The 24,160-nt window shown below is 42.9% G+C and overlaps 1 protein-coding gene across 2 annotated transcripts in view; it reads right to left on the bottom strand.

Moving 5' to 3' along the window:
* LOC120564192 (neural-cadherin-like) overlaps positions 1–24,160 on the bottom strand; it is a 114,039-nt gene that overhangs the window by 12,984 nt on the left and 76,895 nt on the right. For both annotated transcript variants that reach the window (XM_039808986.1, XM_039808985.1), the window contains 14 exons: positions 22,480–24,088; positions 21,649–21,742; positions 20,668–20,852; positions 19,535–19,764; positions 18,761–19,038; positions 16,480–16,694; positions 13,061–13,188; positions 12,764–12,891; positions 10,626–10,749; positions 7,460–7,643; positions 7,009–7,175; positions 4,233–4,497; positions 3,406–3,589; positions 807–1,057 (listed from right to left, as the gene is read on the bottom strand). In XM_039808986.1, coding sequence (XP_039664920.1) covers positions 807–1,057; positions 3,406–3,589; positions 4,233–4,497; positions 7,009–7,175; positions 7,460–7,643; positions 10,626–10,749; positions 12,764–12,891; positions 13,061–13,188; positions 16,480–16,694; positions 18,761–19,038; positions 19,535–19,764; positions 20,668–20,852; positions 21,649–21,742; positions 22,480–24,088 — 4,042 coding nt within the window. The remainder of the gene's footprint in view (positions 1–806; positions 1,058–3,405; positions 3,590–4,232; positions 4,498–7,008; positions 7,176–7,459; positions 7,644–10,625; positions 10,750–12,763; positions 12,892–13,060; positions 13,189–16,479; positions 16,695–18,760; positions 19,039–19,534; positions 19,765–20,667; positions 20,853–21,648; positions 21,743–22,479; positions 24,089–24,160) is intronic.

Below are 24,160 nucleotides of genomic sequence, written 5' to 3'. Positions count from 1 at the left end.
CGGTGATCTCTTACTTTACTGTGCAGCCTCCAACTGAGAGAGACAACGTAAATGTGACGTGAGCAACGTGTCTGAAAGTTGTAAGTCTTCTGGTAGCTGTGCCAAGAGAAATCTCAATCATTCCCAATCTTACAGAGACGGAGAGCGTAGGTATATGTAAGGAGATAACATAAGCACAGGCTAATTATTGCTAACTAACATGCTAGTTAACATTAGTAATTAAACCTAAACAGCTAATGTAACTCGAAACTGCCTGCGAGCTTCTCCTGTACTATACGGTAATTCCTCTACTGTGCGACAGTAAGTCACTTGGTTATGACACAATCGTTAGCCTATTTTTACAAAAACGTCTGGTACGGAGCCATAACGTGAGCTACAAGGTAATGGAGCCTTTTATACTTTGTTGTGTTTCTTTAGAACTAAACAATGGACAAATAGAGTCTTTAAACGCTTCAGATGTAAAGTTATTCGCAGTCAAGTGACGTAAAAAAAAAAATGGCGGTCAGTGGAATGCTAACAGGAAGTTACCTCCCTACGCGTATTATTGCAAATCAATGGAGGCCAAACGGCGTTCATAAACACGTTAAAAAGCGAGTATGCGTCTTGATAACACGCCAATAATGGCATACGAATTGACTGTGTCATACATACGCCACTTCATGAGATCAGCCTGAGATGAAAGTCGATGAATTGAAGATGAAAAAGGAAGAACGTGGCGGACAAAAACATACAGAGTACATCCGAAGCGATGATGACATGAGTGTAGGGTTACCACAGGTAGAAGAGGACATATTCGCCATAGCTACCTAGAAAGGCCATGACACAGATACTGATGGCGAACATGGAGCTGAGACTGAGGCTGTTGCTGTCCTCGTTGTGGATCATGGCGAGCGCCACCTCGCAGTGGCGTCCCCGGTAGCCCTCGCTGCAGCGGCACGAGTAGCGGGACGGCGAGTGAGGCACACAGGTGCCGTGGCGGCATGGCCGGCTGGCGCACAGCGTGTAGACACACACTTTGCCCAGGGAGCTCTCTTTGGTCATGTGACCTGGAGGGCACCTGTGCGGAGAGGAGACAGTAGTGTGAAGCAAAGACAAGAGACACTTGGGAGGCAGTCAGATAAAAGGAGCACGGAATTCTACAGAGCTATGACACCTAAGCTGACAGTGTAAAAAGAATCCCTCAGGAGTTACACCTCTTGTATCAGATTCAAAGATATGCTCTTTGAAGGTGTGTGGACCGCGGTTATAAAGAAAAAGAGAAAAGAAACTGAATTGTAAGATTGGCTTTGCAGTAGTAGTCCCACGGTATATTTGTACAAAACATCCCCTGAATACCATTCACCCCTGCCCCCTGCTTCTCTCAGTCCTTTGTAACCTGGGGCTGTGCTGCAATCCCATAATATGGATATCCACCCGCAGTAAAAAAAAAAGTTCCACGCTGTTTCGGAGTCTTGCAATCACAGCCAGGAGACTCAGTGGTCCTGCAGAGTTTAAAGGGGCAGCCGAGACTGTGAAAGTTGCTGCTGTTATACACCGTTCCCTCAGGCTGACACACACACACACACACACACACACACACACACACACACACACACACACACACACACACACACACACACACACACACACACACACACACACACACACACACACACACACACACACACACACACACACACACACACACACACACACACACAGTCTAACAGGGCTGAACTCAGCCAAGCTGCCATCTGGTGGACACTTTGATTTCTAGTGTGTTGTGAAACTGATCCGAAGCACAAACTGTGGAATGTACTGTAAGTAGTATATCACCTGTATTGATAACTGTAGGTTTGATCTTTTCTATGTGCATGTGGCTTCATGAACTGTAACCAATGATTTCATTGCTGTTAATAAATGGTTTACTAATGTTTCATAGATCAATTATATGCCGTTGTTGAGCTAACTTTAGGGTTGCTAGTTGCATACATTTAGGTGAATTATCATTAAGAAATACTCAATTAATTCAACTTTCAAGCCTTCAGCCTTCTAGCAAAGGTCATTAAGTCATATGCAATAATAAATAAATAAATAATACAACAATCCATCCAGTGTGCAGTTGTTAATAAACTGTCAATATATGGATTTAAGTCCGCACGCTCTGCCAAAGTCATGATGGAGGAGTATAAAGTACCAGCACAAAGGATTATTCACAACCCAGCAACCCAAACATTGCTCTTATTAAAAGGTCCCATGGCATGAAAATTTCACTTTATGAGGTTTTTTAACATTAATATGGGTTCCCCCAGCCTGCCTATGGTCCTCCAGTGGCTAGGAATGGCGATAGGTGTAAACCGAGCCCTGGGTATCCTGCTCTGCCTTTGAGAAAAGGAAAGCTCAGACGGGCCGATCTGGAATCTGGAATCTTACCTCCCCTTTCTCTGCTTTGCCCGCCCAGAGAATTTGGCCCACCCATGAGAGAGAGACATCATGGCTTACAAACGAGCAAAGTGGAAGTTGGTCAAGGCCACACCCCCACCCTCCACCTTGCCACCCCCTCTCTCCCCTCAATAGCTACAGACACAGAAATGGCACATACTAAGGAAAGCTCATTGTGGGACTGGCTCTAGTGGCTGTAATTCTGCACTAAGGCTGAATTTCGGGAAAGAGACTTCAGATACAGTATTAGGGGACCATTAGGGCCTATATAAAAGCATCCAAAGAGCACCATGTCATGGGACCTTTAAATAAAGGGAGTGGTAGAGCATTAGTAAATAATTTACCAAACATTAATAAAGTTATTAGTTACAGCTTATAAATCATTTCTAAAGATTACCTCTTGAAAGTCCCTTGAAAGTATCTCAGAAAGTTGTACCAAAGTTTATTTGAAAAATAAAAAAAAAGATTAACGGTGAAATCATTTGTTGCTGTTTATTTGTCGGCTGTTTTTGAATTGTTTTAGGTCATTACTTGTAATGTAAAGCCCTTTTTATCTGTCATGATTTTCCAGGCTGTTGCTATATTGTAGTTTTGGACCAATGCACCTGCAATCTGATTTGTCTTCTTTGGATCGTTTCGGTTATAAGTTGCTTTGAAAGCTCATATACATGCTGAGTCCCAGACCTTGTTTATAGCTGGCAAATTATAATAAATAGCATTACACCTAAGTGGACAAGTCAAAGTTACATTCCAAAATATTATATTATTCTATTTACCTGCTGTAGGAAATCCATACTGTACAAGTGCGTGGGTCTTAATGTTGTTTCTTATTACAACTTGCAAGTTGAGTGCTCGCGTTACAAATTTTATTATAAGCAAGGCTGTGGTATTCAGTTCTTGTCTCTGAATGTGTGATTGAGTGTGTACAGAACGTGCCTGCATACTGTCAGGCACCGTTATTTATTCTGTATTTATTTACAGCACCTGCACTCGTGGTGTCTCCATAGGTCCACACAGACCAGAGGAGGGGAGCAGTGATGTTTCCCGCAGGCGTCTGAAGAGCAGCCGGCAGAGACGCCCTGCAAAGTGACCACCTGAAGCCCCTTTGAAGGCTGCTCCCGACCCAGAGGGATGGAGCGGCCGTTAAACCTCACATCTCGCAAACAGCCTGGTGGGGAGTGAAAAAAAAAAAAAGAGGGGGAGAAATAAAAAGAGTTTACAATGCCAAAAGACACACTAAGACACCAGTCCTCGGGCAAAATCTTTTATGGACACGCATTTACGCCGTGGCAGCGGTGTAAACTCAAACACACAGGCACCTACGCATTGACACACATAAACAGACTCGCTGACACACCTGCAGACCAACGCACACTTGAGCTCTCACACATGCAAACACACAAATAGCCCAAGGCTAAGCTGTCAGCATGGGCTTCTTCATTTTTTTTTTTGCAGAATATTTTCTCTGCTGGTTAGTTTGCTCACTGTGGGAAGCATGAGGTCTAACACATCATTTAAGTGACTCACTTTCTCTCATCTGCTTGAAACTAAGGAATCTTTGGTCCAGGTTGAGAAATGTAGAAGCACTGGTGAGTGGTAAAAAAAAACACTGGATTCTTTATATGTCCATTGATTTTAACAGGTATCCAAGTTAACCGGGAAGTCCAATCCTTTGAGTATGTGTTTTCCAATTAAGCTATTTACAAATTACATTAATTCACCTCATCCCATGTTTTCTTTCCAATCAAACATGAATTATTCCGTTTCCTCATTCAGTCCAATTAAACTGAAACCCGTAAGCAGCCACCTACCGAGGAAGCTCCGGTTGTGTCCCGAGGGAAAAGAGTTTCCGATCATCACCACAGAGGGGTCAATAATGATCTCCTGACTCCGCCCAGGGGACGCCGTGACCTCTCGTCGCCCCCCACCTCCGTCCAGTCGCAGGGTGAACTCTCTGCCATACCGATCCAGCTCAGCCTCGTGCCACTCTCCGTCACTGACGCGATGGTAGGGCAGGGTCAGGTTGTAGTCTCCGTCGCCGAGGTTGTAGAAGACAGCCAGCAGACCCTGAATAACCTGAGATACACAGTGGAGCTTTGCTGATTTGAAATGCAGGCATTCAAACAGGACAAGAGAACCTAAGAAGCAATAAATAAGACTTTTGCATTGATAAAACCAAAACAAGCTGGACTGTTATGTCATCAATCCAACACTATCTGTGTTTGTCAGAATTTCAAGGCTTGGAATGGATGTGTGAATACAAATGTAAAACAGTGTGACACAAATTCTAAAATGACAGACCTGGACTCCTGCCATATTGTGCTGTGTTGATGGGCAAAAAAAATAAAAAAAATAAAAAAGATCTTGTGCATAACAACATCATAAGAAGTAGGCCAGCTCCCGTGGTGAAAGAAAAGGCAGCAAAGGTTGGGCCAGACAAGAAATGTGAGGATTTAACTACCAAGAACAGACTCTGTGGTGATTGTGAACCTGCCATTTAAAAAAAAAATAAAGAAATGGCATGAAAATTTCAGTGGTTAAAATTAATTCAGCAATTTTGCAGCTATGATGCTTTGCAGAGCTGCCGTACACATCGCTGCATGGCAGAAGCCGGAGTGATCCCGAAGGGAAGGGATACAAGAAACAACAATTATCTTCAGCAGTTAAGGATGAGCGAACACAATGGACCAAACCAATGAGGAGCTCCCATAACTGCAGCTTGTACATGTCCAAAGCTTAATTGGAAACAGTGGGGCAAGATAATTCACATTCAGCCCAGCCTGCATTAACTATTGCTCCCTCAGCATGGGCATCTCAAATGCATCTCCCTGACTGGACACACACACACACACACACACACACACACACACACACACACACACACACACACACACACACACACACACACACACACACACACACACACACACACACACACACACACACACACTAAAAGCTGACTATGCTCTCTCCAATGCCTCATCCTGCCCTCAAGTCCACAACAAAAGTGAGGAAAGGACAAAGGACTCAATCAATACTCAGGAAAAAAATCTGATTATATAAAATATCTGCAGCGCCCCCAGAGATCTAAGCAATCACCATTAAGCAGAAAATGTTCAAGTGTGTTTCTGAAGTCTGCATTTTTTATAGAACTTTTTCAAACTCAAAATCACATAAAAAAAAAAAAAAAGGAAAACAGAAAAGGCTATGATTTTACAGTTTTACTATTCTTAAGGGTCACTGGTCTTTGACAAAGTAGTGCATGCCAGTCGCTCCAAAAAAAACTCCTTCACAGAATGCATTAGATAAATGTTTTCTTTACAGAGACACCATACTCCTTGGAGAGCTGCATGTTGTTTATACCCAGCTAGCCCTTGGTAACCTTTGTGTGAAAGTGTGGTTATTTATTCAGTGTGCACTCTATCCCATATCTACCCTGAAGAAAAAAAAAAAAAAAGGGGAGAGAGAGACAGCCCTTTAAATTAGGGCTTGTTGTCGGCAAACACACCAGGCTTGAGCTCAAGTGTTTCTAAGAGCTTTGAGACAACCAGGCTGAAAATGCTTCAGCGTGCCGCCGCAGACAGACATCAGATGTTTTATACAGCTCACCAATTCAGCTCCAGAGAGGGTTTCACTGAGAGGCTTCACAGCGAAGCATACAGTAAAGGCCTTTTCCTCTTCCTGTCACAGTGGGACTGCAACAAGGGAAGACGACAACATGGTTTTTCCTCGTGAAGTGTAAAGACCCAAAGAAGAACAAGAGATGAGGTCGCTGCCTTAAACAACGCTGTCTAACTAACGACAAGTGCAAAGACGAGATGTTTTCAAAGAGAGACCGGTGGTGCGGAACATACCATAACGGAGACAGGTTCACTGCGATCAGCTGACCTGTGGAGTTAGCCAAAAGTGACAGTCCTAACAGAGCCATTTACTTCCAGGTGCTGTTTACACCCGGCCTGTCAGTCAATGAGATGAAACACTGGCTTCATATCCACTCGGGAATATGTCGGGCATAAGAGCCATGCGATTATGGAGGTTTGGCAAAGCGAGGGAGACTTGTGTCCTAAAGAAACACTTGCGTGAGCACCACTCTACCCCCAGTTGTGGCAAAGCTAGCAGCATGCACGCAGAGATGACTTTGAGCTCACCACTTGAAGCGAGCTCTCTCAAAACCCTCAAGTTCAGAGCAGGTGATCTGGCCTTCACTTTGAGAGCACTATGCCCCTAAATTACAGAGCACTCAGTTGCTTTCTTGCCATATTGAACTCTCTATCGCATATTGAACATTGCTTGAAACATTAACCAGAAACAGAAATAACCTTGAATAAAAGAATCCTAATTTCTAAAACAGCAGCCTCTCAACGGCAGCATTCTTCAGACTTACTGAAAGACCTTGTCGTGAACATGCATATGTCAATCACCCAGCCCCCTCGGTATCCACCCATATGTCTCAAACCCTGATATTACTCACTCTCAGCCTGACAAGCATTTGCAACAATCATCGTCCAGGCTCTAATTATCATCTTAAGGCCCACAGACAAGACAATCAGCTGTCAAGGTGGAGGGGAGTGACCGGCCGTGACTCACCTCTAAACGGAGGTATTCGTTCTGCTCCTGGGAAAGCAGGCTGAGGATAACACCGGCGGCAGCACGTGTCCGAACCCCGACCTGGACCCTCGTCTGTCGCGCAGGCAACGACCACAGGAGCTGGAACTGAATGTGGCTCCGCCCGTCAAAGGAGAACTCCGGAGCCACTTGTCAATCAAAAACACACAAAGCTTGTTCAATTATTTGAGCTGTCATTTGGGAAATATGCCAAGATATCACAGCGAGACTGTGCTGTTCTGCAAGAGCACTTCATGTAAGGCGAGGTTATCTTCCCACTGCAGCAAAGTGATGTTTTGGAACGCAGAATCTCCCACATGTCCCACTTAAATTGCACACTTTGTGAGGCTTCAAATCCCCAACTCCACTAAGATCTCACTGTTCTTTCCCAGAAAACCTCATGGTTCAATTAAAAGCAAACGTATATGCTCACCTTGATCACACTGAGGCCCCGTGAACCCCGGTTCGCACAGGCAGCTGAAGGAGCCCCACTCGCCGTGACAGCGACCCCTCCTGCCGCAGGAGGACAGTTCTTCCACGTTGGCGCAGTGATCATCAATAAGAGAGCAGCCTGGCACAGTGTTGGAGGACTCAGCTGGGGAACCAAGGTCATATAGCTGATGGAAGAAGGAAAACAACAGGAGAAAAATATGAAGAGGTGAAAAACTCGGGAAGTGAATGAAAAAGGTGTCCGTCTCTGTCCTCGCAATAAACAGTAGTTGAGTGAATGGGAACGGGATTGCAGGTTGAGAAAGAAAATTCTATATTATGATTAAATGTAAGATACTATGAACTGATATCTGATTGCCGATCGCTTATGATACACTGCATCTAGATTTATCTAATTGATCACACGCAGGGGAACACAGCAGCAAAAAGACGTAAAGAATAAGAGATGTAACCGAAAAGAAACTAGACTACTGTACACATTATGAACATGAAAAATAAAAAAAAGTGCTATACACCATACATATATAGTATGACAGTGTATTATAAACACAAATAATCAAAATAATGTCCCAAGGTACTTGAGTGGTAATCAATATATGAATGCTCTTGAGAAATGGAATGGGCCGGTGGGTAAGTTGTCTTGTGTCTGCAGACAGCAGTGTGCAGTGTAGCAGCATGACAATGAGGTTAGTGCACTTTTAGTAGCAAAACAAAAGTGTGTGAAGCCTTTCAGTGCGAAGATAAGATTCTAACACAGCAGTTGCTAGTTGTATTGCTATTGTGTAGACTTCTACTCCACCACATTTCAGAGGGAAATATTGCACTTTTTAGTCCACGTCTTATTCATTAACAGCTGTAGCTAATACTAATTTGCTGACTACAATTTTATAACATTCATCGCTTTGACATCGGGTCGTTCGGGAACAGGTATGATGGTTCCACGCCCTGGGGTACAAAGCTGGCATCAAGGAACAGCTGGAAAAAATTTTAAGATGCGTCCCTTCGGTCGATCCGGGCCAGGAGCTTTGGTAGTATGGAGACGGGTAAAGATGGAGTCAACCCTCTTCTCCTCCACACAGATGGATTCAGAGCAATGGCTCATGTTGTGTGGGATCCAACCCTCAGCAGGATCTGTATTGTTGAGCCTGGCATACAAAGTATTCAGTTCCTCTCCAAAGGCAGCAGGATCTGGGCATTGGATCGTGCCAGCATTCTGAGTCCTGCCCATCATGGTGTTAAGAAACTTCCAGGCATCCCTCACATCTCCCCTGGTGAACCTCTCCTCCATTTTGTTCTTATAATTAAGCCCTTTTCTGAGATCTTGGACACGTTGTTTGTTTCCTTGAATAAAAGCTAATTTCTTCAAATTTAGACAGTGTTTTAGCTCTTTTGTAACCCAAGGCTTGTTATTCCCAAATATCTTGACTTGTTTAGATGGAATGACACTGTCTGCACAGAATGATATATAAGAGCAGATGGACTCATTAAGTGTGTTGAAGTTGCCATTGCAGGCCTCAAAGCACATTTCCCAGTCTGTGAGCTCGAAGCGTCCCCTCAGCCTTTCTACAAATTCAACATTCCAGACTTGGGTGGTTTTTGTCTGAATCTTCTGTGTTTTTAATTTCTGTCTGTATTTAGGAAGTAGTAATATCACATTATGACCTGACAGACCAAGGGCAGGACGGGGCTTGGATACATATGCACCTGGAATGTTTCCAAAACATAAATCCAGCGTCCTATTCAGTGGCGTTGCTGATGTGACATACTGCTCTAATTGGGGGAGTAATGGGGTGACGTCACAGCTGTTGAAATCCCCAAGCAGAAACACGGGCTGACCAGGTGCCCTGGAGACGGCATTGTTGTAGCATTCTGAAATACGCTCCGATGCAAGTTGATTGTCAGGGCCAGGTACATAAACAAGGATCACAGTTATTTGTTGGAATTCACGGGGTAGATAGTGGGGATGAAACGACACCACCATCATTTCATAGTGGCGAGAGCAGTGCCCCTCACGAACGGTGTAGTTCGTTGCCCACCTGTCATTAACAGCCATGCAAAGACTGATTTCTCCGTTCTGTCCGTGTCCTGATCACAGCGAATGAATGTGAACCCATTAAGGCGTAATGCAATGTCCACAGACAACCACGTTTCAGTGAAACAAAATAAACTTGTGTTTCGAATCAAGCTTAACCAGTGCAGAAAGTTCATCCATCTTATTGTGCAGGGATTGCACATTTGACAGAGTGAAAGCAGGTAATGGTAGCTTACTTCCTCATCTTCTTAACTTGTTCCTAATTCCTCCTCTTGACCCTTGTTTCCTCCATATCCTTTTCCTCAACAGGATGTTCGGTATAACATCCAGTTGGCCTGTTGTTATTGGCTGGCAAGCTTGTAACTTCAGAAGGTCCGCTCTGGCATGGATGCGTCTCGGTGATTTTTCGATTGAGATGGTTCCATCATAACTCTCATAACTTGATGCGGATTGGGTTTTAGCATCTGCAAACGCAGATTTGCAATTGTCCGTATCTCCTACACCCACTGCCACGTGTCGGTAAATGACGTATAATATAATTAAATATATTTTCTATAGCCTTCAATCACAAGTCACTCAAACAGAGGAGCGCCCCGCGTCTCGTTGCCATGGAGAATATGTTATAGATTAAACTAACAGTATATAAGTAGCTACATTTAGCGACACAAAAAAACAACTACAGAACAATATTCAAATGCTGCTTATGCATTTATGCATCACTTATGATAATCCATTCATAAGATACTATTGGCAGATACCATTCTGCTGCTTAATGAGTACTTTTGCTTTTGAGACTCAAGTATATTTTGGTGATATTGGTTCTGTAGCTTTACTTTACCCTGTGGAATGTCTGACCACCACTAGTAGCGCTGTGGAGCAGTGTTTCTATGAGAGCGTCCCTGTTTTGTTTGTCTAGTGCGCGCGCATGAGGATGCACATGCATGGGAATGTGCACACGATACGCATTCCTGCCAATGGTTTTCCACTTTTTCAGGTGGAGGTCCATTTTATTAAACAATTGTGCTGATTGTATATACTGCACAAATGGATACTACATAGCAATCTATTCATCTACAGCAGATTTCGCAATGTGTATTTACTAAACTCCACACAGTACCTTGCTGTCCACGAGAAGGTTCCTTATGCATCCAGTATAGTGTTTGTGCTGCAGCTGTGGGTATTCGTAGGATACATTCTCCTTCACCCCTCCGAGCTGCAATACATGACTTCCATTCAGATACCTGCAAAAGAAAAAACAACTCTCAGTATACAGTATGTATGGGTAAACAGAGAAGAACAAAAGGAAGCTGCATCATGTAGGTTCTCAAGGTTAAAATTCAAAACACAGCTCTCGCTATAAAGAAACAGCAACAGCAGAAGAAAAGGAACACACAAACACCATATAAGCTGTCAAGGTTAAAAATCATGGCTTCATTCTTTTCCTGCCGAGGCTGTCATCGTTGTTACTTCTCTCTGACAACAAATATGACATCTTGTTTTTTTATTCTTGTTTTTTTCCCTTATTGTGAAAATAAATGCATGATGGGTAAATTACGTTTGCCTAAAACGATGAAAACACAAACTGGTTCAGCACAGCAACTATTGGTATCAAAACTGGCTGAACAAATGGAATAAAACACAGAATGTTTTTCAATGCAAATTTCAGCTTGTTGACTCGCACATTCCCTGTTTAATGACATGAGTATTTGTATTACCTTATAAGTTGAAACACAAATACAGTGATCAGGATAAATGGTTCTTTTATGTCTTTTCTTTTCTTTTTTTTTAAGTTATTAAAAGAAATAGCAGTGGTAAAGCCCTGATGTACATTGCTAAACTTCATAAACTCACAGCTTAATTACAAAACAAAACAACGAGCACAGTGCCGAGCCCACGATGGGGGGGCAAACTCAGCTGTGACTATGTACAGAAACATAGTCAGAAAGATTAATTGGCATTTTAAGAATTATATCTCAGGATTTCATCAGTTTCTTCCCTCCAGACAGGACAGAAATGGAACAGAGGGAGCCTCAAACAGTCTGACTCACCATCTGATTTGATTTGGATAAATTATTCCATGCAGCTTGAACATAAATACCGTTTTAGATACTATTTACTGAACATTAACTATAAGACTATGTTTGTACGATATACCAGAGGTAGTAGGGACATTACTCTTTTTTTATGTTGAGGGATTATGAGCCATTTTAAATAGGACACTGAAGACGCTCCAACAAGGTTTTGCTATTTGTTATGGCCAACTTTAGAGCTGCAACAATTAATGAGACAATTAAAGAGTCAATTAGTCTTAATTAACACAACATTAATCGGCATCTATTTGGATTTTCTGTTAATCAGTTGAATTGATTTATCATTTAAGATTCTCTGGCTCCAGCTCCTTACATCTGCTTACGCCACCTCGGGCTCTAGTAGGAACATTTTATGAAATGAACTGTTAATCAGTTCATTTGAAAAAAAAAAGAAAAAATCAATAGACTAATCAAAATTAGGACTTAATTAAAGTGTTATTTTTCAATTTCATAGTTCTACCTCTACTGTTAGTACTGCTGCTGCTTCATGCAATCTTTCAATCCCAAATGGATAAAACTCAGCTACGACTGTGTGGGTGATACATTTATATAATCTTTACGCCAGTATTACAAATGTTACCCAGTAAGTTCTGCATGCCAGCACATAATAAACAAAATTAAATATCTATATCTTTAAAATGCTACTATTCCTCTAGGGTAGAACAGACATATCCTTTGTGTTCAGTATATGCAGTATACCTTGTTACCACATATATATGGAAATATTGACCTTATTCTTCATTTTTCACTTTTACCACCTTGCAAAATGCTCCCTCTGTGACTGCTAATGCTGCACTCTATACAGAATTGTTTACCCCTGTGGGGACATGGGGCACTAAGACACTGTCCCTATGGGCCAAACATCCTTTTAGATTTAACAACAGTGAGGAGAACAAAACCTTAGAAGATTAATAGTTTGCAACCACAGGGAACTCCAGAAGGACCTGCGGGAGAGGCAGAATTTCTAAACCCTAATTGTTGGCTATAACCATAAACAAAAACATGAAGCCACATTTATTTATTCACCTATATCTTCATGTATCTATTATAAAATGTATGTATCCCATGATTTGGTACTTACTGGCCTTGCCTTTAGGATTCAGAAGAGCCACTTGGTGTTTATATTGTGTTAGTCAGACTCGATCCATTTAATCATTGATCTTACTTGTCCCTGTTGGGTGTGACCCCGCGGATTTCACAGGATGAGCGGTCCTCTGTCATTGCCCATGAGTCCACGCCTTCCGTCTCCATGATAATCGCACTGGAACATCGATCAAGAGTGAAGCGCACTTCCTTTAAATTGGGGGAGAGGGGAGAAAGGTCATCGCTGCTGCACATGTGGATGTGTGAGTATATTGTCGCCAGCCAGGCGCTCTCTACAAATTACAGCATTACATTTTAATCCGACATTATATCATACACACACAGGGAGAAAGAGAAGACGACATGTAGAGGCTCTTACTTTACTGTTGCTCCTCAAATCGAGGCGGTGCCAGCGTCTGTCAGTCACCCCAACGTTATTTGTTAACTGCAGGACCAGGGTCCCCGAACCATGGTTCATTTTCACACTGGGTGTTCCACCAATCAACTCTGAGGAAAAGAACGTTCAGAATTAACACAAGCTACTAATAAACAAGCTAAATAAATCAGGATCATCATTATTATACCTGAATGAAACGTTTTCAACTCAAAAAAGGCTCTTAGAGATTTGTAGAACAACAGTACAACATGTACTGGCAAGGTCACAAACAAACTGATAAAATGTATGAGAATGCAAAATCCCCTGCTCACTAGAAACAAGGTGATTGGAAATAGTTACAGTTATATAATAGCTATAGTAGTTAGTAGTGCAATAAGAAATCAAAATCAATTAAAGGGTCAGTTCACCCAAATTACTGTTCACAGGGAGCTCTGTGAATTATTCAGACACTGTTTCTGGAATGAGATGTTGCCGCAGATTTTTTTCAAATCTAATTTTTAATGTGGCCCACATTAAAAATGAAATTTAATTAACCTTTATTATATTGGGGTGGAGGCATAAATCAAAGAGACAGATATCTCGAAACAAAACACCAAAACTTTCTGCATGGCTAGACAGCACAGTGGTAAATGAGAAAATATGTTGTTTTTTTTGTATAATTTGAAAAGTTATGGAGACAGAAAACTAGAGATTGTATGTACTGTATGTATGTATGTATGTATGTATGTGTGTATATAAGTCAATGTGAAATGGTACATGGACTGCATTTAGCGCTATTCCAGTCTTAATGACTACTCAAACAAACACTACAGGCACCATTACCCCATTCACACACACACACACACACACACACACACACACACACACACACACACACACACACACACACAGGTGGCCAGGCTACCATACAAGGTACCACCTGCTCATCAGATGAACATTCACAACCTTCTGGTTTGTAGAGGAGCGCTCTACCTCCTGAGCCATAGCCACCCCATAAGTGTGTGATTGCGTGAGAGAATAGCTATAGTACGACACGAAATTCATGATTTAGACTGGTTGCTGCAGTATCATATTTTATAAATAATAAATGTATATTAATAATTTATAATATCCCAATACATAATATTTCCAACATTCCTTAATTATTATTATTATTATCATCATCCGTATCCTTTGCCACTAACTTCAAAAACAAGCAGCAGTGTGTATGTAATGTAGCAATGTGTTACTTCTACCATTAACTTTATTTAAAAAGACATGACCAGCCATAGTATCAATAAGTAACACAAATCATTCAAATAATGCCAATGGGTTGCACTGAAATATTAGTCTAATGCAATCGGAAAACTATTTATAAATATATTGCAAGTATGAAGCATAATACCCAGCCATCGCAATAATCATTCAGTTTGATAAGATTTTTTACTACTGTCCTTCACCGAACAGATTCAGGTTTGAGCCTTTGTGTTAACAAGAATAAACTCAGCTGACGTGTCCTTGACGGAGACGCGGTTCAGTCTGTTCAGGAGGTGAACCGCTGCTGTCACACTGAAGCAAGTGGTAAGCAAAAACACCATTCCTTGAGGCACGCGACAAAGTATCAGAGATGGCAAAAGTACTCACTTCCCGTACTCAAGTAGAAGTACAGATATTTTTGTTAAAAAATACTCTGGTAAAAGTAGAAGTACTGATTTAACTTCTTTACTCAAGTAAAAGCAACAAAAGTACAGGCTTGGAAATTTACTTGAAGTATAAAAGTAAAAGTAGCCTTGCGAATGAATAAAAAATGTTATGAATAGCTGCCTGGACCACACAAATCTAACTAGAGTGGTAGCTGAGAAACTTCAGTGGACTCTTTTTATGCCATTGCCTACATTTTAAATGGATGTCTGCCAATAGGCCTAAAACATGACATATATGATTATTGTGACAGAGACTGGGACTCCAGGTTAATAAGATTCTGACTGAGTAGTAAGATAGAATTCACAGATCCAGTTTCTTTTTTTTATCTTCCCCTTAACATTTAAAGGAATCTACATGTGTGTGTGTGTGCGTGTGTGTGCTCAAATATGGCTTCTGGAATGAAAATAAAGGATTCAATATGAATTACTAAACAGACAACAAACAAACAAACATCCATACTACTAGTAAAAAAAAAGCTACTAGAGGAAAAAAGCTCTTTATCGAGATGAAGTGTAGGCTAGATGAGAATTTGTTGTTTGTGTGTGGTACGTGTGTACGTGTATATACATGTGTGTATGTGTATATGTATATATTTGTATTCATGTATTTTTTATGATTTTGATGATTTGTACATGCAACAGGAAGATGTTTGTTAAATAAGTAAATTTGTGGTGTCTCCCATGTGGAATGGGCCAAAATGTTTGGCATGACACAGAAATAAAACATAACTAACTAACTAACTAACTAGTGCTAACGTTACCACCATCAAGCCACAATGATTTGCCGCAAATGAATGCCGCCGAATCTGTCGAGTCGTTGCATCAAGTGCAACGTACAGTATATTCCCATCCAATTAGATTGAATTCGGTATTGATGACGTGAAAAATAATAACGGTAACTCCAGTGAAATTATTTGAAACTTGTTAGTTAGGACTAGATTAGGACTGTATTTAAAGCTGATTCTGGTTTCCAACTTTGCCCCAGGTGTGTCTAAAACACGGACGGAGACAACTTCTCTCTTTTGATGCTTTAATAAGATCAAGCAACGTGCAACCTAGCTAACAGGTGAAGAACACAAACAACAAAATCACTAGCAGCTAACTTACTTTAAGTTTGCAAGAAATATAGACCAATACAACAACAGGCTTAAATGAACTGACAACATAAGTTATACGACTTACAGTTCTCAAGGACGCACACACACGATCTCAACTGATTTATCCTCTTTTCTCTCACTTTTTTCTCTGTGTGGCGCGGTGTAAGACGCGTGTCCGCGCTATTTTCCGACATGCACTCACAATCACTCCTGATAGACGACCTTTTGTACAAAACTAAAGTAACGAGCCAATTTTCTAAAATGTAAGGAGTAGAAAGTACCGATATTCTTGTTAAAATGTAAGGAGTAAAAGTAAAAATATCTGAAAAATCTACTTGAGTACTGTAACGAAGTATTTCGTTACTTCCCATCTCTGCAAAGTATAGACTTTAAACAGTAAAACTGGGTTGCCTGCGTAGCAGCACATTAAGTACTTACTCTATAACTCGGTAGAGTGAATGCTCATATCCCTCAGCAGTACACTAACGAACAAAATGTGCCTCATATATCTGATTAGCTACCACCCAGTAATTAAACACACAAAATTAAGTTCCAAGTTTTAGAGCAATAAAGGCCTGCAGGTCCCTTGGCACGCATCCAATTATCCAGACTCATTCTTTACCGATGGCCATGTAGTCCTCAGTGTCCCCAGGCAGCAGAGTGGCCAACGGGCCGGCATACAGTAGCAGACCATCTTCTTCCTCTGTCATGAACTCCAGTGAAAGATGGCTATCAAAGCATGGCTTTATGGGGGGGAACCAGGCATAGCCGTTGCCAAGGAAACTAAGTCTGGTCTGCTGACAGTCTGGCCCCTCAAGCTGTGGGGGGCAGTGGCACCTGTAGCACCAAGAGAGAAAAAAAAGGAAAAGTGAGGAAAATCAAGGCGAAGGGCAGGAAAAGAAACAATCAGTGTCGCTCATTTATGTTTTGTGCTCTGTGAAATTTTCACACTGTCCAATCTCTGAGCGTGGTGACTTTTTCCTCTGCTGGACGTGACAGCCTTGTTGATTCACACAAGAAGAGGTTTTGACTTTGCTCCAATATGCCTGCTGTCCACAGACAGCGTCTTATGAATCAATTGTTTGCGTTTGCAACTAAGCCCTGAATATTCAGTTCTACATTAAATCAATTAGCTATGAACACAACATTACTCCGGTCTATTCTTTATCTGTCACAGCTGCCCGAGCCAAAACCCTCTGGAGACTGTTCCTGCTCGGCACATCACATCTCCTTTGTTAGGGAGATAATTAATTCTATTTCTCTCACTTTTCTATGCGCCGTACCACCGTTGATTTGCTGGACTTTTTTTTTCTCACTTAACCCCCCTTCTTATTCTTAAGGTATTACATGCTTTGGTTGATATCTGTGCAATTGCCTCTTCTTGTACTCATCTACTTTGATTAGAGCTTGAGTGTTAGGGATCACTGCCCTTGCAGAAACTGGAAGTGAAATGTTTTCCATGCCTATCTTCCAACATGTTTGTGAATGAGACTAGAATGGTAAACATTAATAATCATACAAAAACACCATAAAGGAAGAGATGCATGCAGTGATTAAAAACAGCCCATTCCATCACCGCGATGGCAAGGATGGAAGAGACCAGTTGATCTCATCCTATCCCTTCCAATGCAGGCATGTGAGACAAGCTGGCTTTGCTGATAATGTCAAAGCCATCCATTTTCATGCAGTGTCTGAGAAAGGCTGTGTGTACTGAGGCCGTTAGGAGCTGTTTCTCCCCATCGCTGTTTATCCTGCAGAGGGGTAACACATGTCAGGAATACTGATCCATACGCAGCGAAAGGGACGGCTTAGACAGAGTGTAGCCTTATGCATACATATGCACACGCCGTGCACAGCACCTCACTCTTTCACTGCTCTTTCATGTGACTCATGAGAGCAATGCCGATCCAAATCAAGAAGTGCAGGGCATGTTTTTCTCACTTCTGACTGACAATATCTGATCAGCTGCCGTCTGAGGTTGCCTGTTAAGCCCCTTCGACAGAGGAGAGAACCAAAAATTGGATTCTTTATGGTTGTGCTGCATTCACATGAGGGCACATATGGCACATATGGGGGAGATATTCTTCTTACAGAATAAGGGCTTCTCTCAGCAGTGTGCAGATCAACTGCAGCAGAGACAATTTAAAAAGATAAAAGTAAAAGAGAGTTCTGTACACTGTTACATGAACTTGCATGTTCATGTAAATGGCATTAAATGAGATTTTCGAAACGTTGTGAGCATAGAGGGGGGCCAGAGTTGTACTAATCCCCTTGCCCTATATTTATTTAATCTGGGCATTAGTGTGTGCATGAAATGAACAGCGTGCTGTTTCTCCTGCAGTAAACTCCCACAGAGACCTATATACACTTGAAGTTGAAGGCCTTTATATTGACTACAGGCATTTATAAATATTTAGGGGTTAATAATCAAAGAACTGGCAAATGACCTTGATACAAAGGCTATGTTCATTATTTACTGTTCAGTTCTGCTAAACACAGCGCACCAGAATTCTAAAATTTCAATATCAGGCTATACATCTAGACACCTAATTTAATAATCTTGGCAAGATACACTCTAAATTCAGAATGATATGCACATACATGCACATTGCTTCTATTGCAAATAGCCCAAAGCCTTTTGAAAAATCCTGCTACTCTACATTCGGCTGACAACACCGCAGAGCAGCTCAAGCAAGTTAGGTCAAGTTGCAGGTGAAGGAGTTTTTTCTCACAAGGGGCACTGTTAGTAATTCTGAGCTCATTTTCCAAGATGTCACTCTTACAGTAAGTCTAACAGGACTAGAGAGAGGACTGCAGCAAAAAAAATTCTATTTCTGTTTCCTATCTTTTAGGAGCTTCTTCCAACTCCAGTCCTCCTGAACAACTGCAGACATGCCTCTCACCTGTATCCACTCTGGGTGTCGACACAGGTTCCCCCATTAAGGCAGGGGTTACTGGGGTAGGAGGAGCAGGGTTGGTGGGTCATTTCCCTGGCAGCGCAGCCACACACAGCCGAGGACATCACCTTCACTGAGACCAGGGATAAAGCACCCGAGTCTACCAGGGTGGGCGAGTCACTGATGCTTAATCGCGTGGAGCAGCCGCCGGACGCCTTGCAGTCTGTGCGCACGCACTCATCTACCTGCACCTGGCTCACATTCACACGCAGCAGTGACTGCAGCTGTGGGGAGTCAGAGAAGGGAAGAAGAGAAGATATGCGGGAGACAAAAAACGGGAATTACAATAATTGTCAGTGAAAATCTCCAATGTGGGTGGTGTTTGGTACGCAGTGATAAACATTCTGAGGGATAAAAGACTTCAAAAGCAACGCAAAAGAGGAAAGAAGAGCCTTATCTACATAAATGCTTTCAATTTTCTATAACTGGTTGTTTTTAAAGGAGCAAGAGATATAATTAGGAATGACAGAGGAATTCAAATGATGCACAATCAAAACATGGAAGAAAGAAAGCGATTAAAAAATGAAAGGAGACATAGAGACGAAATTAATGGGAGAGACAAAGAGACATGACAGGGCCAGGCAGTAAACAGACAGAAAGTTGGTGTGAAAATAAAAGGGCAGATAAAAAGCCCTGTTATCTCTTCCCCTCAAGCTCCCAAGTGTATCACTTGATATATGAGCATTGATCTCTATCTATCAGACACGTTGGTATATATACCTTCTTTTTATGTGCAGTGAGGACAGCGTGCAGTTTCTCTGGGCGCAGATAACCATTATCAGTTAGCACATAGAAATGGATGTCCACGGTTTTCTCCTCCCTGTCTGCTATGCTGAAAATGTTGATGCTCCCCGGTCTGACAGACAGGGTTTCAGACAGGAAGTCCCAGAACGTCTCCAGCCGACTCTTCCCCTCGACGTGAGAGTCGATAAAATCTCTCGCTGTTACGCCTTCAGGAGACAAAGAGAGAGCTACTAACTCGTCAATGACAACTACAGAGTTGATCAAAGTCTACGGAGTTCCTGATTCCATTAGCACAAGAGGTAGCCCAACATCTCCCTATTGATCCACTTCCTCACTGACTCATCCATAAGGTGAACGAGTCGTGATGCAGTCAAGTAGAAATCGCTTATTTCTTCACTGAGATAAAGTTCGGGTATTGAAGAGCTGGCCTAGTACAAAATATTTTAATGACCGGAAAATCAATCACATTTGTGGTGCCACCTTCCAATAATATCTGGCGTATGTGGGCAGTCATCTTTAATCTCCAAAAATGATAATGACTTGGAGTCAGAGGCATCCGTAATAGCCTTCGACTCTGTTCGCCGAATGGCTTTTTAAATGTCAAGGACTTTACCTGACACTTCCAAATTGACCTTTCTAACTCCGATTCCCTCTGAAAGACTGACAGAAAAATGAACACTCTAACATAAACTTCAGTGTTAAAGAGTAAAGAAGAAGAAGGAAACTATTACCACCAAGCAGTGTGAAAGGTTGCTTCACAATGCTTAGAAATGTTAAATTATGCAAGTGTAAAAATTTCTTCTGACAGACTATTATTTCAGTGTTAACTGGATTGACAACCTGATAATCAGTCAATGGAAAGTACCAATTTATTTATGCCTTTGGCAGATGCTGTCTCTTTCAACACCAGCTTCAGAAAGGAACTGAACAGCAAGTTTTCTTTTTTTGTGCAGGAAGACTGAGACAGGGAATCTAATGGAAAAAAACAAACATTTTACTCAACATTGTCTTGACTGTTTTGTTTTTTTGGAGTGTCACGTATCAAGTCATGATTCAAAAGGAACAGTGTTTATGCCATCAGGTGAGTCAGTGTTTCTGCTAATGTTTACCGGTCAAACGCAGCGAGGCGGATGACAAGATGGCCTTTTCCTCCAGCTGCCTGACGTGAACTCTGACCCCTGAGAACACGTCAGGCCACACGCCATCAGACACCCCGACCCTCAACCAGTAGCTGCCTGCTGGAGTGTTCTGTCGGACGGTCAGCACTCCTGAGCTCTGGTTCAGACTGAAGTATCTGAGAAAAGCAGAGGAGCTGTTCAGTAGGAGAGGACGGCTTCAGAGGAAGGTAAAAAAAACAAAGACAAGTGGCTTCTTTTGATCCTGAGCTATTGTTCAGAGGCAAAATATGGCAGGCAGAGAAGTAGAGAATTGGTCAGTGGTACACCTGGGTTTACTCTAGCAGGAAGTTAATGCTAATTCATTTTGAGAAAAAAAACAACAAAGAAACAAAAAGAGAAAACGCCAAGTAGAAGAAGAAGGAGTAGAAAAAAAATGGAATTATTCGGCTCCAAAAGAGCTTCGTAGTTGTCATGGTAACTGTCAGAATTTGCTATATGAATAAAACAAATATGCAATTGGTATTTCTAATCTGATGTTGAGGGTGTGAATTCTGAAGAGCCGCACATACGTCCCTGATGGAGTCATGGTGCTTGTACAGGCTGTTTCATCTAGACATCGTACAGGTGGACTTAGTTTGTTTGAATCTGATTTTCCAGAATGGCAATCACTGTTGACTGCTATTATTAAAGTCCTTTTGGAAAGTGTATCTTATATTAGAAGCCGGGGAATTGGATCCGAGATTAGGAGAAGTACCTGTTAGGCACGTTTCACGCCAAGTGATATCACTGAAAGAGGCCTTGTTAGAGGAATACAGCCTCAACGCTGAGTCCACATCCTCTTTATTTTTCAGATTCCACACTGTTGGCAGTTCTGCTGGTACTGTATTGCTTTAGCACTTGTACTTGTGCTGCACATTTGGAGATCAGCATGTTTTCAGAAAAAATTCTATGCATTTAACAGAGAGCTCTTACTTGGCTGCGCTTGTCTCCAGAGTGTAGGTCTTGTTGTCCCAGTCATCAGGATCTGGGGCATACACCTTCCCCAGTGCCGCATTTGCCATCCTTCCTGTTCACGGTAAACACACACACATACACACACACACACGCACACACACATGCGCGCACGCATACGCACATTGATTTCGTCTGGACAGAATCTGCTGATGCCAACACTTATCTTTTTCGTCCCTCTCTTCTCCTTATCTTGCATTCTTGTGTTCTGTTCTACTTATTATGCTCATAACTGTGGAGCCCCACTGCTGGAATGAATAGGCTCTCAGTGTGCTCCACTTCAGAGAGCGTGGAGCTTAAGGAAGCAGGGCTATCTCAGTATGGATTATGTTATTATCGACCTGCAGTGCCAGAGTACTGCAGCTGGGTAAACAATGGCAGCCTGGATGAGTCACGGCATTCCTGTTTTCCACAATTACCAAAACTGCCATGTAGCGGAGTGTGTGATGAAAACACTAACAAGCCAACATACCTAACCAACTTAACTGTAGGGTAAAAAAACTACACAAAAAAAGAAGAATGTGATTCTCAGATGAGCTTTAGGCAGAGGATTTGGATGTGTTAAGGGCTTGAAAAAAGGATTTGACAACGATATTACCATGAGAAAACACTGTGAAAATGAAAAAGTAAGAGTGCAATTATGAATTCCAGACTACCGAGCAGGTATGGGACTGAAAACCCTTCAGCTTTAGTGTCAGTTTCCCCTCATTACTCAAGCTCTGCCTGCAGTGAAAAGCTCTGCAGCGAAAGCAAGGGCCAAGAGAATGCAATGACGGAACGCGAGCAACTCACCCTTGCGGCTGTGCACATAGACATCTTTCTCTCCTGCCTGATGGGCGTTATCATTCTGGTCGCCAATGGTGATGGTGAGCGTGTTTGTGGCTGTCATTGGTGGATCGCCGCTGTCAATCATAATCACCGGCAAGTGGAACTCGCTCTGCCTTTCCCTGTCGAATCTGCGCAGGGCAGTGAGCGTGGCCGAGCCGTTCCCGTAATCCTGCAGGTGGAAGTCGATAGAGTAAAGTGAGGGCAGGGAGAGAAAGAAAGGAGGCCCGTGCTCTGGGGAGTCTCTGTCCACAACGTGAAGCAGAGTTGAGCTCCTGTTGAGCCAGACCACTTGAGGTGCTGGACTGTTCTCCCACAGCACAGGAGTGTAGGCTGTCTCCAGCTCAGGCCCGTTGTCATTCATGTCTAGCAGCGGCAAGTGGACCGTGACACTGCCAGTCAGTGCCGGGGTACCCCGGTCTGTTGCCATGACAACCAGCTCATAACCCGCCACCGTTTCCCTATCCAATGGCCTGGCAACTGTGACCACACCGGCTCGGCTGACTGTAAAATGTCCATATGGGTCAGACTGAGGGAGAATGCTGTACAAAATGTCCCCATTCTGGCCCGAGTCGTAGTCTGTGGCTGCGACCTGAATGATGCTGGTTCCAACAGTTACGTCCTCAGGCAAAGGTGAGAGCAGGTGGGAGCTCAGAGTGAACATGGGAGCATTGTCATTCTCATCCTCCACTAGAACCTGACAGTGGATGAGGCTGGAGAAGTCAGAGTCCTCCACCTTGATGGTAAGGTTAAACCGCTGCTCCCCTGCCTTCTCAAAGTCCAGCTTCTTCTTCAGTCTCAGAGTGCCCTTCTGCTCCAGTCTGTGGCTGACCATGTAGAATCGTTGCTCCGCGTCTCCCGCCATGACACTGAACGCCAGCTGTCCATACGTGCCAGCGTCAGGGTCCACAGCGCTCAGCTCCAGGATAGGAGCATCTTCATTGGTGCTCTCAGGGACACGAGCGCCACACCGGTCCTCTTTAAACTTTGGCGCATGGTCGTTGATGTCGGTTACCACTATGGTGGCTGTAGCTGTACCTGTCATACCCCCGCCGTCCCGGGCCTCCACTACCAGCCGGTGGCTGTCAGCAAACTCCCGGTCCAGACCCTCTGCTGCCACAGATATAGTGCCGGTGCTGGAATCAATAGTAAAAAGGTCTGAATTGTTTGCGCTTTGCACATTCTCACTAATCCGGTACGTGAGAATTGCGTTCTGGCCTACGGCGGCATCGTCGCGGTCTACCGCTGTCATTTCCACAACAAACGTTCCGGGAGGGGAGTTCTCCGCCACGCTGCTGTGGCAATTATCAGGCGCACACGTGAAGGCTGGGGCGTTGTCATTGATGTCCCACACGTTGATAATAACATCCGTAAAGCCGGTAAGTCCCTCGCCCTCTTCGTCCGTTGCCATGACAACAAAGCGCCAGACGGCACGCTCCTCCCGGTCTACGGTGCGCTGGGCATACATCTCCCCTGTGATGTCGTTGATCATGAAGTGTGACTCTGCCCCTTGGCCATGAATGGAATAGCGTATGGCGCCCTGGTCTGCATCTTTGTCTGGGTCAGTAGCTGTCACCTGCAGAGATAAAGACAACTTCTTAAGAAAATGGATATTCATTCATCCAGTCAAACCCAAATTACTGCTTCC

This window comes from Perca fluviatilis, chromosome 8 (genome assembly GCF_010015445.1).
Source record: "Perca fluviatilis chromosome 8, GENO_Pfluv_1.0, whole genome shotgun sequence".
NCBI lineage: Eukaryota > Metazoa > Chordata > Actinopteri > Perciformes > Percidae > Perca > Perca fluviatilis.
The sequence above is the reverse complement of the archived record's forward strand: the minus strand, read 5'-3'. Positions and strand labels throughout refer to the sequence as shown.